At 40.8% G+C, this 16,972-nt stretch overlaps 1 protein-coding gene across 3 annotated transcripts in view; it reads right to left on the reverse strand.

Moving 5' to 3' along the window:
- The window catches only part of ppp1r37 (protein phosphatase 1, regulatory subunit 37), a 53,404-nt gene that overhangs the window by 19,323 nt on the left and 17,109 nt on the right, over positions 1-16,972 (reverse strand). For all 3 annotated transcript variants that reach the window (XM_047391308.1, XM_047391309.1, XM_047391307.1), the window contains exons 2-4: positions 10,500-10,597; positions 3,540-3,585; positions 50-150 (exon numbers count right to left, since the gene is read on the reverse strand). In XM_047391308.1, coding sequence (XP_047247264.1) covers positions 50-150; positions 3,540-3,585; positions 10,500-10,597 — 245 coding nt within the window. The remainder of the gene's footprint in view (positions 1-49; positions 151-3,539; positions 3,586-10,499; positions 10,598-16,972) is intronic.

Genomic DNA, 16,972 nt, shown 5'->3' on the forward strand with positions numbered 1-16,972 from the left:
TGGAAAGCAGCAATGAAAAGACAGAGTGATCATTTTTAGGTTATCTTACATCTTCATCCAGATTGGTCTGCTCCAGGTCGATCACTTTAAACTGGACTCTCTTCAGAATCTCCTCCAGAGACTCACATGCTTTGTAGTCTAGCTTCTCACCTGAAGACACAGACATGTATTTAAGCATTTAGGTGCAGTACACTGCAGATGGGAGTTGAAATCAAGTTGAAAATGCTGAAAAACAATCCCAACATGTAAGTCTAGGTCCAGGTATAGTCAAAGCAAAACTTACTACCTCCAACACTTATTAGGAAATTAGGACATTTACAGGTCCTTCTCAAAAAATTAGCATATTGTGATAAAGTTCATTATTTTCCATAATGTAATGATGAAAATTTAACATTCATATATTTTAGATTCATTGCACACTAACTGAAATATTTCAGGTCTTTTATTGTCTTAATACGGATGATTGTGGCATACAGCTCATGAAAACCCAAAATTCCTATCTCACAAAATTAGCATATTTCATCCGACCAATAAAAGAAAAGTGTTTTTAATACAAAAAACGTCAACCTTCAAATAATCATGTACAGTTATGCACTCAATACTTGGTCGGGAATCCTTTTGCAGAATGACTGCTTCAATGCGGCGTGGCATGGAGGCAATCAGCCTGTGGCACTGCTGAGGTCTTATGGAGGCCCAGGATGCTTCGATAGCGGCCTTTAGCTCATCCAGAGTGTTGGGTCTTGAGTCTCTCAACGTTCTCTTCACAATATCCCACAGATTCTCTATGGGGTTCAGGTCAGGAGAGTTGGCAGGCCAATTGAGCACAGTGATACCATGGTCAGTAAACCATTTACCAGTGGTTTTGGCACTGTGAGCAGGTGCCAGGTCGTGCTGAAAAATGAAATCTTCATCTCCATAAAGCTTTTCAGCAGATGGAAGCATGAAGTGCTCCAAAATCTCCTGATAGCTAGCTGCATTGACCCTGCCCTTGATAAAACACAGTGGACCAACACCAGCAGCTGACACGGCAACCAGACCATCACTGACTGTGGGTACTTGACACTGGACTTCTGGCATTTTGGCATTTCCTTCTCCCCAGTCTTCCTCCAGACTCTGGCACCTTGATTTCCGAATGACATGCAGAATTTGCTTTCATCTGAAAAAAGTACTTTGGACCACTGAGCAACAGTCCAGTGCTGCTTCTCTGTAGCCCAGGTCAGGCGCTTCTGCCGCTGTTTCTGGTTCAAAAGTGGCTTGACCTGGGGAATGCGGCACCTGTAGCCCATTTCCTGCACACGCCTGTGCACGGTGGCTCTGGATGTTTCTACTCCAGACTCAGTCCACTGCTTCCGCAGGTCCCCCAAGGTCTGGAATCGGCCCTTCTCCACAATCTTCCTCAGGGTCCGGTCACCTCTTCTCGTTGTGCAGCGTTTTCTGCCACACTTTTTCCTTCCCACAGACTTCCCACTGAGGTGCCTTGATACAGCACTCTGGGAACAGTCTATTCGTTCAGAAATGTCTTTCTGTGTCTTACCCTCTTGCTTGAGGGTGTCAATAGTGGCCTTCTGGACAGCAGTCAGGTCGGCAGTCTTACCCATGATCGGGGTTTTGAGTGATGAACCAGGCTGGGAGTTTTAAAGGCCTCAGGAATCTTTTGCAGGTGTTTAGAGTTAACTCGTTGATTCAGATGATTAGGTTCATAGCTCGTTTAGAGACCCTTTTAATGATATGCTAATTTTGTGAGATAGGAATTTTGGGTTTTCATGAGCTGTATGCCAAAATCATCCGTATTAAGACAATAAAAGACCTGAAATATTTCAGTTAGTGTGCAATGAATCTAAAATATATGAATTTTAAATTTTCATCATGACATTATGGAAAATAATGAACTTTATCACAATATGCTAATTTTTTGAGAAGGACCTGTATAAATCATCCTGCTCTCACTAGGTCTAACAATTAGGTAGGTATAACCTGAGACAATAAAAAAAACCAACACAGTCACTACTTAATGACTACAGAAGCCTCAGAAGAAGTAAGTCCACCCTTAAGAGGAGCTGAGTTGGTAGGGGCAAGTTGTTAAGTCTGCAGCAAAACAAAAGCAGAGGTTTCATTTGTTTACTGGGTTGGACTGTTTAGGTGCGCGAGGAGAAAAGATACTGAAAATGTGAATATAAAGGAGTGACTCGTTTCAGCTAGAGATGCACCAAGACTGGGCTAGGCACCGAACTCAGCTGATTTTCAGCTTGATTGACCCTGAGCAATTATTAACCAGTCAGAAAAGTCAAATATCAAATCCTTTTTTCATCGCTAAACCCAGACTAAGAAGTTACTGAATGATGAAGCCATTTTCAGTCCAAGTGAGGTGTTCAACATAAAGTCAGAGGAAACACAGAGATATTAGAAGGTAATTTTAAGAATAATGGATTTTCTACAACATTTTGAGACCAGAAAAACTAAATGGGGAACAGCAAATTTGTTTTGTTTTGATCCTTTTGGGGAGGTCTACTGTCTGCTATGGAACATGCAGGGAGACAGAGACTGTTGTTTCAGAAATGCAAATCGAACCAATTGCTAATATGGGATGCAAAAAAACAGATTATAATGTCATCTTCATTATATTGGCTTATTTTTTTAATATTAGTAAAACACTGTTTTACAGCTGTGCAGTGTGACTTTGCCTCTGCTCCTACAATAAATATGTAATGAGCGCTTAGAGTAGGAAGGTAGAATAACATGTTCAATGCTGTTCCTTTATTTTATTTTAACATTGTTGTTAAAGAGAGGCCAAATCTGGTATCGGCAGGTCAAAGTTATACAAAAACCGGACATCGTAAAATCGGCCACAACTATCTTATTGGTGCATCTGTAGCTTCTGCACATTTATTCTGAAAGGTTTATGCATCGGTTTCCAAACAATATGGGCCCACCATCATTCTTAGGTAGAAGACATTATCATTCCCAGTGGCTGTACCAGCAGGTTCACCTCAAGTTCAAGCTGTGCTATGCTCGAAGAAGTTGCACAAGAACACAAAAGGCAGATCTTAGACTCTGCAAGTCTCAGAGGGTAAACTGTAGAAGTTCATGATGGGAAAACTAGAGCAAAAAGACCAAAGCAGCGTGCCTTAGGTCGGCAAAATTGGGTCTGGAACAAAAACCCCACAAGATTTTCAGAACAATAAAATTTGGAGCAAAGTGAAAACGTCATCCTAGTTTAAATGCTATGTTGGGGCTGAACATAAACAAATGCCTGCAAACCTCAATGAACTGAACCAATATAAAGATGAGTGAAATTTCCTTCAGACTGATGAAACCATTCAGAAAATAATTACTTCAATGTGCTGCTGATGCTAATTTATAGGTTTACTTGGTTTTTAGACTATGCTTCGTCATTTTGGCAAAATAAACAAGGTGTAAAATGCCATGTGTTGTTTATCTGAGCTTGCCTAAACTAGTTCAGTAACCTGTTAAAGACAGACCAAACACACAGGTTGAATGTAGAGCATTGCCTCCGACTGCTGTGTTATTTTTACGCTTACCTTTCAGATCCAAGCACTCGTTTCTCTGAGTCAGGTCTTTCAATTCCTACAGAAACCAAAAGAAACACGGTCAGAATGAGTTCATTTGTTCCATTAGCCTGCTGAAGCAGACTTTGCTTTTCACATAATGAAACTTTCTCGTCAATAAAATCGGTACGCAACACAGACCCTGTACAAACTTAGATAAAACTTCAGTGCAAACACTGGTTCAAGGCAGTTGAAGTTGCTGACTGAGTCGCAGTGATAGCAAGGTAAAAAGGAACATGATATTGCATTCCGAGTTACGTCATTCCTGCAGCCTATTGTTCAACACAGGTGGGATTCTCAGGACAGGTTTTTGAACACATGTTGATGTTGTGATTTTCTGTTGTGTTCTTCTAAACCACATGAGTTAAGGCTTTTGAGAGTCGTTAAAGGGAAGAAGGAACAAGAATGTAAGAGTGAAACTACACTTCAAACCACAAAGCTGCTCTAAAAAACACCGGAAGTGCTACAAGAATGGCTTCTAGATAAAACAGGAGAACCATCTCAATTTTAGGGTTTAAAGCAACTCCTGAGGGGCGTTTTGAGTCAAGAGTATGTCCAACAATAAAAATGCCACAGAAAAAGTCACATTTCATAAAGAATTGTGTTTTAGGTCCTGATCACAGTACTACGGATTTCTTTAGAAGGATTTTATTCTCCATTTGAGATCAAAAATCTTAATCCTAAAAACACAAAACTACTTCCCATTTTCCACCAGTAGGTGGAGATAAAATTGATAACAATGATATCAAAGAAGAGGTGAAGAACATCCCTAGCAGGGCACTGGGTTAATTCAGCCTTCACCAGTTTGGGTAGATCACAGAAAATAAACTTTTAATCATCAGGTGTCAAAGTAAAAATGGCTCCTTTGCTGTTCTGGATTGTAGCAAACGCTGTTTTAGCTGCCATGTGTGATGTTGGGGCTGAAATCAAATGAAACTACATTAACTTGGGTGTAAGACGAGGGAACAGCTTGCTCAGTGGTTTCCTGCCTGCCGCTCTGCTCTGATGTTTAACAACATAAACATAAGAAGAGTTTTGGAAGCAGTTTGCTGCACCTGCATGTTCCCATGTGAACACGGCCTCTTGACTGTAAAAGTTAGTTGTTTGAACCTACACATCCACAGCTCCTGGTGTATGTTCACCTTGAACACTGTGTTTGTAATGGAGTCCACGGTACCACAGGCTAAAACCAACCAACCCACACAAACATGAAAACAAACAGCATGCTGGTCCCAAAACTATGTACCAGCAAATCCCAGTCTCTAGATGATTGCCCAGTCCATTCAGGATGAACTCCATAACCCTGCCCTACTGCTGTGGCTGAATGTAACGATGACCGAGTTCATGGCCTCTTGCATGACTCGATTGGCTTCAAATACCACATGTGAAAAGCTGAGCGTCACACTAACAGAATGTCGTGAAAAAAAACTGTGATAAAGGAGTTTCTACATTAAAGGGACAAAAAAGATACAAGCATTAACAGTTTCTGATGACGTTGTGTGAAATAAAACTAGTGGTTCACAAGTCAGACTTTGTAAAGAGAGGGAGATGGCCATTTCAGGTCATTTTTCAGTATGTCTGTGTCTACCTACAATAAATATGGGCACATGTCGGGAACAATGGGCAGATCAGAGTAAATTCCTCCCTGTAAGCTATGCCAGAACCCAAAATAGAGCATGACACATCATGGATCACTTCATAAGTGTTTGTACTGTGGGTGGACTTACAAAGAGCAAGTATTTCAATTTCTGACCATTTTCATTTGTCGTTGTTTCTACATGCACAGTTCCTACATATTTTCAATGTTGAAATTCCTGATGTTTTCCAGACTCATATTTCCAGAGTTCTCAGTCCTTTTGTGGCTCAAATATAACTACAAAAGTTCACAATGAATGTATGGCAGACATTTCTGTAGTCATCAGTAATTAAACATGGAAGTTGAAGGAAGGAAGGATGGATGAATGGAAGGATGTTCCATTAAAATAAACTCTTGAAATGCAATATTTTGGCATATTCAGTTTTCTTTTTCCATATTTATTTAGACATGAGAAATCCTTTAAAATAAATTCCATACTTTCCCAAACATTCATGTGTAGGAATCAGGATATATATTATATACAATGCTCAAAAAATAAAGGGAACACTTAAACAACACAATATAACTCCAAGTAAATCAAACTTCTGTAAAATCAAACTGTGCACTTAGGAAGCAACACTGATTGACATCAATTTCACATGATATTGTTCAAATGAAATAGACAACAGGGGGAAATCTTTGGCGATTAGCAAGACACTCAATAAAGGAGTGGTTCTGCAGGTGGGGACCACAGACCACTTCTCAGTACCTCTGCTTTCTGGATGATGTTCTGGTTACTTTTGAATGTTGGTGGTGCTTTCACACTCGTGGTAGCATGAGACGGACTCTACAACCCACACAAGTGGCTCAGGTAGTGCAGCTCATCCAGGATGGCACATCAATGCGAGCTGTGGCAAGAAGGTTTGCAGTGTCTGTCAGCATAGTGTCCAGAGCTTGGAGGCGCTACCAGGAGACAGGCCAGTACACCAGGAGACGTGGAGTAGGCCGTAGGAGGGCAACAACCCAGCAGCAGGACCGTCACCTTTGCCTTTGTGCAAGGAGGAACAGGAGGAGGCATTTGCCAGAGAACACCAGGATTGGCAAATTCGTCATTGGCGCCCTGTGCTCTTCACAGATGAAAGCAGGTTCACACTGAGCACATGTGACAGACGTGACAGAGTCTGGAGACACCATGAAGAGCGATCTGCTGCCTGCAACATCCTTCAGCATGACCGGTTTGGCAGTGGGTCAGTAATGGTTTGGGGAGGCATTTCTTTGGAGGGTCCCATGGCCCTCCATGTGCTCACCAGAGGTAGCCTGACTGCCATTAGGTACCGAGATGAGATCCTCAGACCCCTTGTGAGACCATATGCTGGTGCGGTTGGCCCTGGGTTCTTCCTAATGCAGGACAATGCTAGACCTCATGTGGCTGGAGTGTGTCAGCAATTCCTACAAGATGAAGACATTGAAGCTATGGACTGGCCCGCCCGTTCCTCAGACCTGAATCCGATTGAGCACATCTGGGACATCATGTCTCGCTCCATCCACCAACGTCAAGTTGCACCACAGACTGTCCAGGAGTTGATGGATGTTTTAGTCCTGGTCTGGGAGGAGATCCCTCAGGAGACCATCCGCCGTCTCATCAGGAGCATGCCCAGGCGTTGTAGGGAGGTCATACAGGCACGTGGAGGCCACACACAATACTGAGCCTCATTTTGACTTGTTTTAAAGACATTACATCTAAGTTGGATCAGCCTGCATGCTCATCCGAGAGGAGGGAATGCTGCAAGTCACTGACTGGATGCAATCTGCTGGGTTTCCTTAGATAGAAAAACTTTTTATCCAATTTGAATAAATAACTAACTATGACTGCACTGTTCAATTGTTAGTATTAATTAGAATGTATGTACCTGACTGTTGTGAAGTGCCTCGAGACAACATGTGTTGTGAATTGGCGCTATATAAATAAAACTGAAAAAACTAAACTGTAGTGTGTTTTTCCACTTTAATTTTGTGTGTGATTCCAAATCCAGGCCTCCAATGGTTAATAAATTTGATTTCCATTGATGGTTTTTGTGTGATTTTGTTGTCAGCACATTAAACTTTGTACAGAACAAAGTATTCAATGAGAATATTTCATTCATTCAGATCTAGGATGTGTTATTTGAGTGTTCCCTTTATTTTTTTGAGCAGTGTATTTATGTTTAACTGGATAAAGACACAGCACGTTAACGAGTCTGTTAGTCCATTAGGCTCTGCCAGAAAGAAGATTTCTAAGTACCCTACAATTTGCTGTATTTGATCACAAATGTGAGACAGTGGGTTTATAAAAAAAACACTCATGTATCCTAAATCTCCGTCATGCCATATTTACCGTTTTAACAGAGGAGCCCATACTCCATTTGTTTTAAACATCCACAGTGGCTGTTCTGGGGTCTCCAAAATCAAAGACACCTATACATGCCCCTGTCTAACATTTCCACCATCTGAAACACAACTTGGAAATGATCAAGGATTTATAAAGGTCATTCTGAGTAGGGTGCCTGCATGTTATCTGTGCATTAACGAGGGCTAAATGCAGCCTACAATTTTTCAAACATTTGCAAGTCATATATAGCAACAGTATTCAGCACAGATATTTGAAAATAAGCAAAAATTGCAGATGGACAACACAAACAGGAAAAATGTGACACAAGGCTACCAAGGGTCCAGGTTTTAAGACCCCAGCGCGAGCTAACTGTGCAGCAGGCATTCAACATGCAGCTACTAAATAGTGACACTAACATGCAGTCTCACAAACACAAACACCAGTGGCAACATGGAAAACTACCTGTAAGACCACTGGGAGGTTGCAACATGAGTAACTCAGTAGGACTTAATAAGGAATGCATTTAGAGTGGAAAAGAAAACGGTCAACAGCCAAGCAGCTCGACCAACTGCCTCTAACTGGCCAGCCATGCTTATGCGGCTGGTTACTGCAAGGATGACTAAGCAGAAATGGATGACTGCTTTTCTGGACAGAAACTGAAAGACAATAAAATAAGGCTACAAATTGGTCAGAATCTGACACTGGCTGACGATATTTTCACTGGATGAGATGAAAACACTCTCTCCAGTGTTTCATTATAACATGGCTGTTGAAGGTAACAGTTTTTAAACCCAGACACTGCATATATTCAAACATCTGGGTTCCTGCCTTTCCTCTTGTGTTTTTGCTAAATCAATTTACCTCCAGTCAGACTCTTGGGATACATTGTTGATCACCCCCACAGGAGATGTGAATACTGAGCTTTGGAGCAGGGGTGCATTATTAATTCCCCCGATTGTTGTGCCACTGCAGAGCATGCACTGTAAACTGCTCAATGTCCCGCTTTATGGGCTGCTGCACATTTGTGGCGACAAGGTTTTGAGTGCTGGTGTTACATGAGAAAGCGGTTCAGATAATAATAATGAAAAATAAAAAAAAGTTCAATTTCACAAAGAGATCACAACTTGACTAGTCAGCTGAGAGCTTGGGATATCATCTCAGCCCCTTGTGGATATTCACATTGGCGTGCTAAGCTGCTGTTGTAGAAATCACATGGTTATTTTGCAGGGATTCATTTACACACCACAGGGCTACCTCACAGATTTCTAAGATTTTCGTTACATTTCCAGCATCATGGAATCAGTGTCCTAAGCAGACAGTCATTGCTGTGAGACAGAGGGGGCCAAAAATAGGAAAAAATCCCCTCTGGCTATATACTCCCCATTTTCTTTAGCTCTCTGTTACAAAAAGACCTCTGACATCAAAGGAAACAACTCCCAAATGAGGAAACTCCAACTATAGTAATAGAAATGAAGCATGTGCGTCAGTTCACACATAAAGGCAAAAGATCTGCGGAACAATGCAAACAAACCGCCTTGAGATTTCCTCCAAAGATGACGAAGAACTGAAGGTTTACATGACGAGTCTGAGGTTTGCCACCAAGACACTACAAAACAAACAAATCAAATGGTCCTTTTAAAAAGACCCACCTCTTAAATCCCAAATACAAGACTTGTCCGAACTCACATTGTTACATTTGCAGACGTTTTAAAGCGCCATTTTCTTTGAAAACAAGTAAAACTGTATTCATCAAACATGGTACAAAAAAATAACATTCTTTAGCAGATGCTGCCCTGGCAGTAAGCAACAAAAGCAATCTGAGATTAGGACGATGTCTTTGTTATAGTGGGATTTAAAGGCTGGTTTACATTGGTAAACTGTACAAGAGTCAAACAAGTCACTCATAAATCGGACAAGTTCATACGTTCATATGAGCTTTTAACATATAAAATGTAAACATGCACTGCTGGCTGTTTGATAGTTGTAGCATGTATTAAAAACCAACAGAACATGACAAACTTACAGGATTATTCCCAAATATACATCAAAGCACGGCCTTAACTCTAATCAGATTGTTATTAAACTCGAAGAAAGTGCATCAAAGCACAAACTGTTGTGTAATCGCCGAATATGGTGAGAGTTCTTAATTTGATGCATTACATGCATTAAATTAGGAAACTGATTTTCCAGCTTGATCTGCCAATCACAGATCAGAGCCAATCATCAAGACTGTTTGATTCTGATCTGTGATGCATCTCTAAAAACACATCTCACACTGACTGGGGGAAGATGCCAGGTCGTACAGGTATGATGCCAGAAAAGGACTGCGTCAGTAGGATCCGGCAGAGATGTCAGTTCTATAAAAGCCCCTTTGCTGCAGCATGGGTCCGAAGGTGGGCAAAGAGCAGAACCACTGCATGATCTCCTAGCATCTGTCTGTCCTGAGAAATATGCTGATCAACAAAATCCAATGCAGATAATAAGATGTTAAAGATGGTGCACAACAACTTAGCTTGTATTAAAAGCAAAAAAGAGGACAACAATCAGATGTCAGTCACACCTGGAGTCATACTGCAACATTTCCCACAATACTATTTGATATTTCTTAAAATCTGTCCTGGGTCACTGCTGTTGGCCGACCTATGAACCAAAGAGTTTTTTTTACGATTCTCTCACCATGAAAGGTGTTGCCTGTGACAATTGCACAATGTGAAGCCAGCTTGAAGTGATTACATGTAAAACAACCTACAGTGCAAGATTAAATGCTTGAGCTCATTATGTTCCCAAGGAAAAGCTTGTTTTATTGCAGCTCTGTCTGCAGCGTGAAGGAGTGAAATACAAAATAAGCAGCTACCATTTGGACAAAAAGGAAGATTTTTGTCAAAAATGTGCAGGCAGAGACAATCATGATTTCTACTTCTACACTGACAACCTTTAGGACATAATAAAATCCCAGCAAACCCTTAGCTAAATGTCTGTTGATTCTTACCTGTACTTGTTTGAGCACTTTGGGGATAGGTTTACAGTTGAGCTTCTGACAGGCCTGTTTATAGGAAGAGAGGATCTCCTCCACCGTCACATTCTGAGCTGCAAAACACAACAACGTAAAAAAAGGTTAAATAAAAAGGTTGGAAAAAGGGCTGCAAGCTCTCTGCACATTTGAGTGTTTGAAATGTTTAAAAGTGAAGTGTTTCCTAAAAGTTTGAAGCATGTTTTGGCACAACACTGAATTCAGGCTCTAACGTACAAGCAGAACAGAAAAATGGCTGTGGAAACACTGCTTGTTGGTCAGACGTCATCATATAATTAGGTTCACCAACGACTATTAATTTTCTGAGCTTACCGGCTCACTTGCTGGTCACATTTAGTTATGAAGCTGTGGTCCCAGTACATACAAGTGTTACTGTGATTTTAAATAACAGTGCTGAACACACCCTGGTGCTACTCATTCAATTTCAACTTAGGGTATTCCTATACAGCTCAAATGTTATTTTAATAAAGTGCAGGACTGGGACACAATGAAAATACCTCATTTTATTGTGACCTGTTTGCCATTCAGCCTGAGGGAGCACTCTCCTGACACACAGGATCAGGAAATATGACCCTCCCCCCCACCCACCGTCAGGGTGCCCCTACTTAAGTCAGCAAAAAGGAGGTATTGTTCTTGGGTATTGTGTGGGTTAAGTGCAGTTGCCATCCCAGACTGTTGTAGAGACTAACTCCAGTCAGATGACTGGGCAACATTCAAAGCTGCCGTTCTGGCTGAGAGGCTCTCCTGATAGATGAAGTTAGGTACTCATGCAGAAAAAACCAGAATAAAAACCACGACAAACAGACATGACAGCTTTCACACATACACATATATTTACTAAATAAGGCCATTTGATTTGTTTGACAAGAACAGGAGGATGTTATGCTTTCTGTTTCCATGAGGACTCCACACCTAACACATGGGACACTCTGGCCATGTGTGCATCTGACTTTTGCTGCAGTCAGCAATCTGACTTCACGGAGGTGAGAAACTTGTCTCCTTTACTGTTCAGCTGCATTCATCACTGGTATTCTTCCTCTCCTGCAGTGGTTCTCATTAGCATAGCTTACATTAGGTTCATCACCACCGCTTGGGTTAAAAGCGACTTCTGGAGACAAAGGTTGCAGTGCATGAAATCTGCAATATGAGACCTACATTTGTATGCCTGTTTTCGGATTTATAGAAAAGCTGATCTTAAATGCATTTTATTGCTCTGTTTGCATTCATGGACAGAAAATCAAACATAAAAGGATTTCATTTATTTATCGACACAAGCTCAAAACCATTGCTGAGGCGCTTGCTGAACTTGGGGCTAATGTACAAAGCAGATGTGACATTTCAGCTGCATTCAGTAAAGTTGTGGAACTTCAGACTGGCCTTGGGAAGACATTTTCAAGTCTTGGTCTTGCATCCATCTTGACTACATTTTTTATTAGTCCATCTCATCTTTGGATCAATCAACAAAACAGATGTACAGTGCCTTATGAAAGTACTCGGCCCCCTTGGACTGGTCAACCTCTTGCCACATTTCATTTATACGGAGACTTGATGACACACAGGTGGATTCTATTTATCATCATCAGTCATTTGGGACAACATTGGATTTCAGAGATCCTCACTGAACCTCTGGAGTGAGTTTGCTGCCCTGAAAGTAAAGGGGCCGAATAATATTGCATGACCCACTTTTCAGTTTTTTATATGTTAAAAATGTTTGACACATCCAATAAATTTCATTCCACTTAACGATTGTATCCCACTTGTTGTTGATTCTTCACAAAAAATTAGAATTTTATATCTTTATATTTGTACTTTCGCAAGGCACTGTAAGTTCCTTTATTTATTTCTTGACTAGGTCTTGGATTAGGTGGTCTTGACTACAACACTAGTATTAAGCTAGGTGACGCAATCGAGCCGTCCCCGCCCCTGCGCAAGGGCTTCGAGCGCTGTCGCATCGCCTGGTTGTGCACCTCCGAATTTTTGTAACCTGACATGAACCGCACGCGCCATGCTCCACTCAGAATAAACGAAGTTGAAATTTAAACATTTCACGCACAAATAAATCACTTCTTCATGATAACAGAAAAGAAAAACAACAAAGAAAAAAAGCAAGAGAAATGCGAGTTACACAGATTGTATACATACACATGTTTTTTATAGCTTTTTTATTGTTAAGAGTCTGAAATTGTATCTAGGTACAGTTTTAGATCCTTTACTAAGAGGTCAAAAAGCTTCTGCCTCTTCATTGTTTTATGAATCTGAAACTTTGCAAGAAACAGCATCACTTTAATGAAAAATGTTTTCTATAGTGCTCACAGCTATTTCTGGTGTTATGTGAAGCACTATTTCTATCTTTTACTACATTTTCACTGGTTACCTAGCATACTGCCCCATGTTTTCGGAGAATACTGCAGCGATGCCAGTTTCAACTATAAAACGCTTCCAGCGTTTGCTCAGGCTCGTGCGCCGCTAGCAGAGACCTGTGCAACACTCCGAAACGTGACTATAACAGCCCTCCACATCACTACTTTGCAGAACCCAATTTCTCTGTAAAAGCAGCAGGAAGTCTTTTGGTCTATGTCTCTTCCATATCTTGAGAGAGGGGGGAAACGTGCTGCAAACGTCGTCTGGTCCGGAAGACAAACACACAACGGCTGAATCGAGGACTGAAGCCTCTGAATATGGGTCGCATGTTTTAACCCCCGCCGTGCCCCAGGACTAGACTTTTACTGAGCCTTTTTAAACACATGAATAAGCTTTGATCTAGACCGATTCACTGTAGCTCTAGTTGTATGTTTCAGGTCGCTCTCCTGCTGTCCTCAGCCTGTCTCAAGTCTTTTTCAGCCTCTAGTACATTTTCTTCTAGGACTTCTCTGTATTTACCTCCACCCATCTTCTCAACTCTGAGCAGTTTTTCTGCTTCCGCTGAAAAGTAGTTATCCCCACAGTATGATGGAATGAGTGCTCAGGATTATTCTCACTGTTTGGTTTTTTTTTTTTAGGCACGGCATGTTGCATGTAGGCCAGACAGCTTACATTTGGTCTCATTTGACCGGACCACCTTTTTCCCCAAGACCTGCAGTGTCCTCTAGATAGCCTGTGATAAACTATAAACTGACCCTCTTATGGGTTTCCTTTTGCCAGATTTGCATAAAGATTGTATACTTTCAGGTTTTTATTTGTTAAAACCAACAACAGCAACAACAGGACATGCCTCATTTTCCTTCTACTTCACAATTATGAACTACTTTGTGTTGGTCTTTCACCTAAAATCCTATAAAATACCTTGATGTATGTAGTTTTATTGTGTGAAAGCTCAGAAGGGATACTTTTGCAAGGTACTGTAATTTACAATGAAAAGCTTCACTAAAACACATCAGATTCTATATGCTTGTGTAATACTATGAATCCTGGATTACTGAGGTATAGAATGGGATTATTTATTTAGGGCATACATTAGATAAATAATGCAGATTAAATATATGCTTAACTGTGATACCGGTGTTTTTTGCAAATTGGCATTTTAGCAGGATATGTTGCCGTTTGACCAGATTGATGCCAATTTACACATTTGGAACATTTCTAGACTGAGCTCTGTGGATTTCACTTAAATGTGGTTTCCAGTGACGGTTAGAAAGCAGCCTGTTAAATTTGTTGAGTGCGGTTTGTACGTTCCAGCGAACAAAGTGTCCTTGGAAAAGTGTTATTGTCCGGAGCCGCCATGGAGCAAGGGTGTGAGTAAACATTTCCTGAGATGAGGTGGGGTTCGGGGTGGGGAGGGTCTAACGCTCACTAGGCTGTACTTTCACACAGCTTATTAATTAGAGCAAGATAGAAGGGGCACCTGCCAAGAACAAGGATCTGTTTGTTTTCATTTAACATTTTCTATCACTGCTATATAAAAAAAAGAGCTGTGAAAGGAGACTGGATTTCGACCATTACTACACAGAAAACAAAGCGTGAACTGAGAAACAACAAAAACAGAAGTAAGAGCTGAAAGAGTGCAGAATCTGTAAAGCCTGAGCTACAACTGCTGTCTGCATTCTGCTTGCTCTGGCTTTGTTTTACTGCACTCTGCTCTGAGCTGCTGCTACATGCATGGAGGGGAGTGGTGATGAGAAGGCACGCAGAGAGGGCAGGAAGGTGAAATTACTGAACCAAGCTACATCTTAGGAAAACAACCTAAGAACTGGTAACACGCAGAATATGGCGGCTGAGAGGGTGCAGTAGAAATTAAAAGGTAACAGAGTTTCAGGACATACACTCCACAACAGAAAATGAAACTAAAACAAAAACACATGTAAGAATGAAAGCCCTATAAGTACAGGAAGCAGACTCCAGATCTAGAAAGGCATGGTGAAAGACATACTAAGGAGGATATAAAAACACAGTACTGGTCCTGTTTAAGTGACACTAGAACATTACAGTCTAGTGTAAACTAGCTCTTATTTGCTCCTTTTAAAATCAGGTTTAAGCAACATTTAAACAACTTAGAGAAAAATAGGACCACCCTGTGGCCTGTATGATGACTGATAGCAAATCCAACATGCGACAGAGTTGTTTGACCCCAACAGGGTTATTACTTTTCTGTTTAGTTCTTCTTTATGCAAGTGACAAATAAAACCCAAGGAAAAATTTGTATGTGTCCTGTCTATCCAAAAAATGATTTGAACTGACAAGTAGATGAAATGTGCACCAAAACAGCAGAGAAGGTGCATAGCCATGTTGTCCTTTCTGGTTTGGAGGACAGAGAAGAAGAGATGTCTCTGCTCCAACCCAGAAAACCTCCACGTCTGTACACCTTGTTTGTCTTTGCGATTAATTCTGGCAACAATCTACGGCACTACAGCAAAGCTGACTGTGAATAGCGTGCTGCGGTCTGTGCAACAACAGCCTGTAACCTGATGACTACGGTTCCTGGAAGTAAATTAGGTTATGCAGAGTTAGAACCGTTGCTTTTCGAGTCTGGGTTTGTCAGTTTAGTACCAATGTACGTACAAACATTTAGTAGAAAGTGATCCACATCATGCCAGAGTTATGACCATGCTTGTTAAAAACAATGTACTGATGAATTTTGTCTACAATGGGAACAGAACTGACAGAAATTACACAAATGTTTCCACTTTGATAACTGGTACGTTTTAGTTATTGCAATGATGGATTCAAAGCCACAAGGTTGTGATGAACTTTAAAATACTTTTAGTTATCACAGGAAGTATCACAAAACTCAAACCCTTATATGATACATCCCAATTTTGGAGCACAGAAAAACAATTCTGAAAGATTTTTTGAAAATATATATATATATATATATTTTTTTTTTTTTTTAAAGAATTTTTTCAGCACTAGAGGCCTTTATTTTGATAGTAGGGAGACAGGAAGGAGGGGCAAAGAGAGGGGGAGACATTCCGCAAAGGTCGCAGGGATGGCCGCTTCGAGGACTATAGCCTCTATATGTGGTCGCGCGCTAACCCCTACACCACCAGCGCCGTGCCCTTTTGAAAATAATTTTATAACAAAAGAAAAACTTTTAACTATTAAATGATGATTTAATTTAAATATGTATTTGCTCGCTCTGGAGGAATTTTGCCCCACTCTTCTTTGCGGAATTGTTTTATTCAGCCATGCTGGAGGGATTTCAAGCATAAACATCCCGGTTTAAGGTCATGTCAGCATTCCAATTGGTCCCAAGTCTAGACTTTAACTAGGCCACTCCTAAATCTTTTATTTTGCTTTGTTTTTGAGCCATTCAGAAACAGACTTGTTGGTGTGCTTTGGATATTTTCTTAAGCTTAAGGTCTTAAACTGATGATTTTCTGTTAGATAGCTAAATTCATGGTTCCATAAATTACAGCAGGTCACTCATGTCCTTAAACCAGCCCCAGACCCTCACACTACCACCACCATGTGTTGCTGTCAGTATGGCGTTCTCTTTGTTACACCAGTCCACAAATCTTGGTGCTGATGTTTGGCTCATGTAAGATGAATCTCTGTTCTTTTGGTCTGTAGAAGTTTTGGCCTTGAAACTCTCCCATTTTGGGTGGGTGGGTGTGGGCCATTTGAGAACATGCATTCTGTATTTCTCACATTACAATTTGTTTGATCGAAAGCGTTTGAGGGTGAAAAGAAAGTGAAAACAGAGTACATCTGAAAGGGGCCAGATACCTTTCACTGTGCGTAATATAGGGGTAGAAGCCATTTTTACCACTCCTTTCCTGTCCATCAAGGGACAAATAAGGGCACAATGGTGTCAATATGAAAGAAACCTGATTTTATAAATCACTTACACTTAATTTGCTCCGAGGGTATTACAGTTTAGCTATTTTCTAAAAATAAGCTGCTTCCCTCAGATTCTCAGAAAGAACATGTATAAACAATACTTTCAATCAATGCTGTGAAGCGCTGTGTTATGTATTCTGACTCTTGTAATTCAC

The sequence above is a fragment of the Girardinichthys multiradiatus genome, chromosome 18 (assembly GCF_021462225.1).
Source record: "Girardinichthys multiradiatus isolate DD_20200921_A chromosome 18, DD_fGirMul_XY1, whole genome shotgun sequence".
Classification (NCBI taxonomy): domain Eukaryota; kingdom Metazoa; phylum Chordata; class Actinopteri; order Cyprinodontiformes; family Goodeidae; genus Girardinichthys; species Girardinichthys multiradiatus.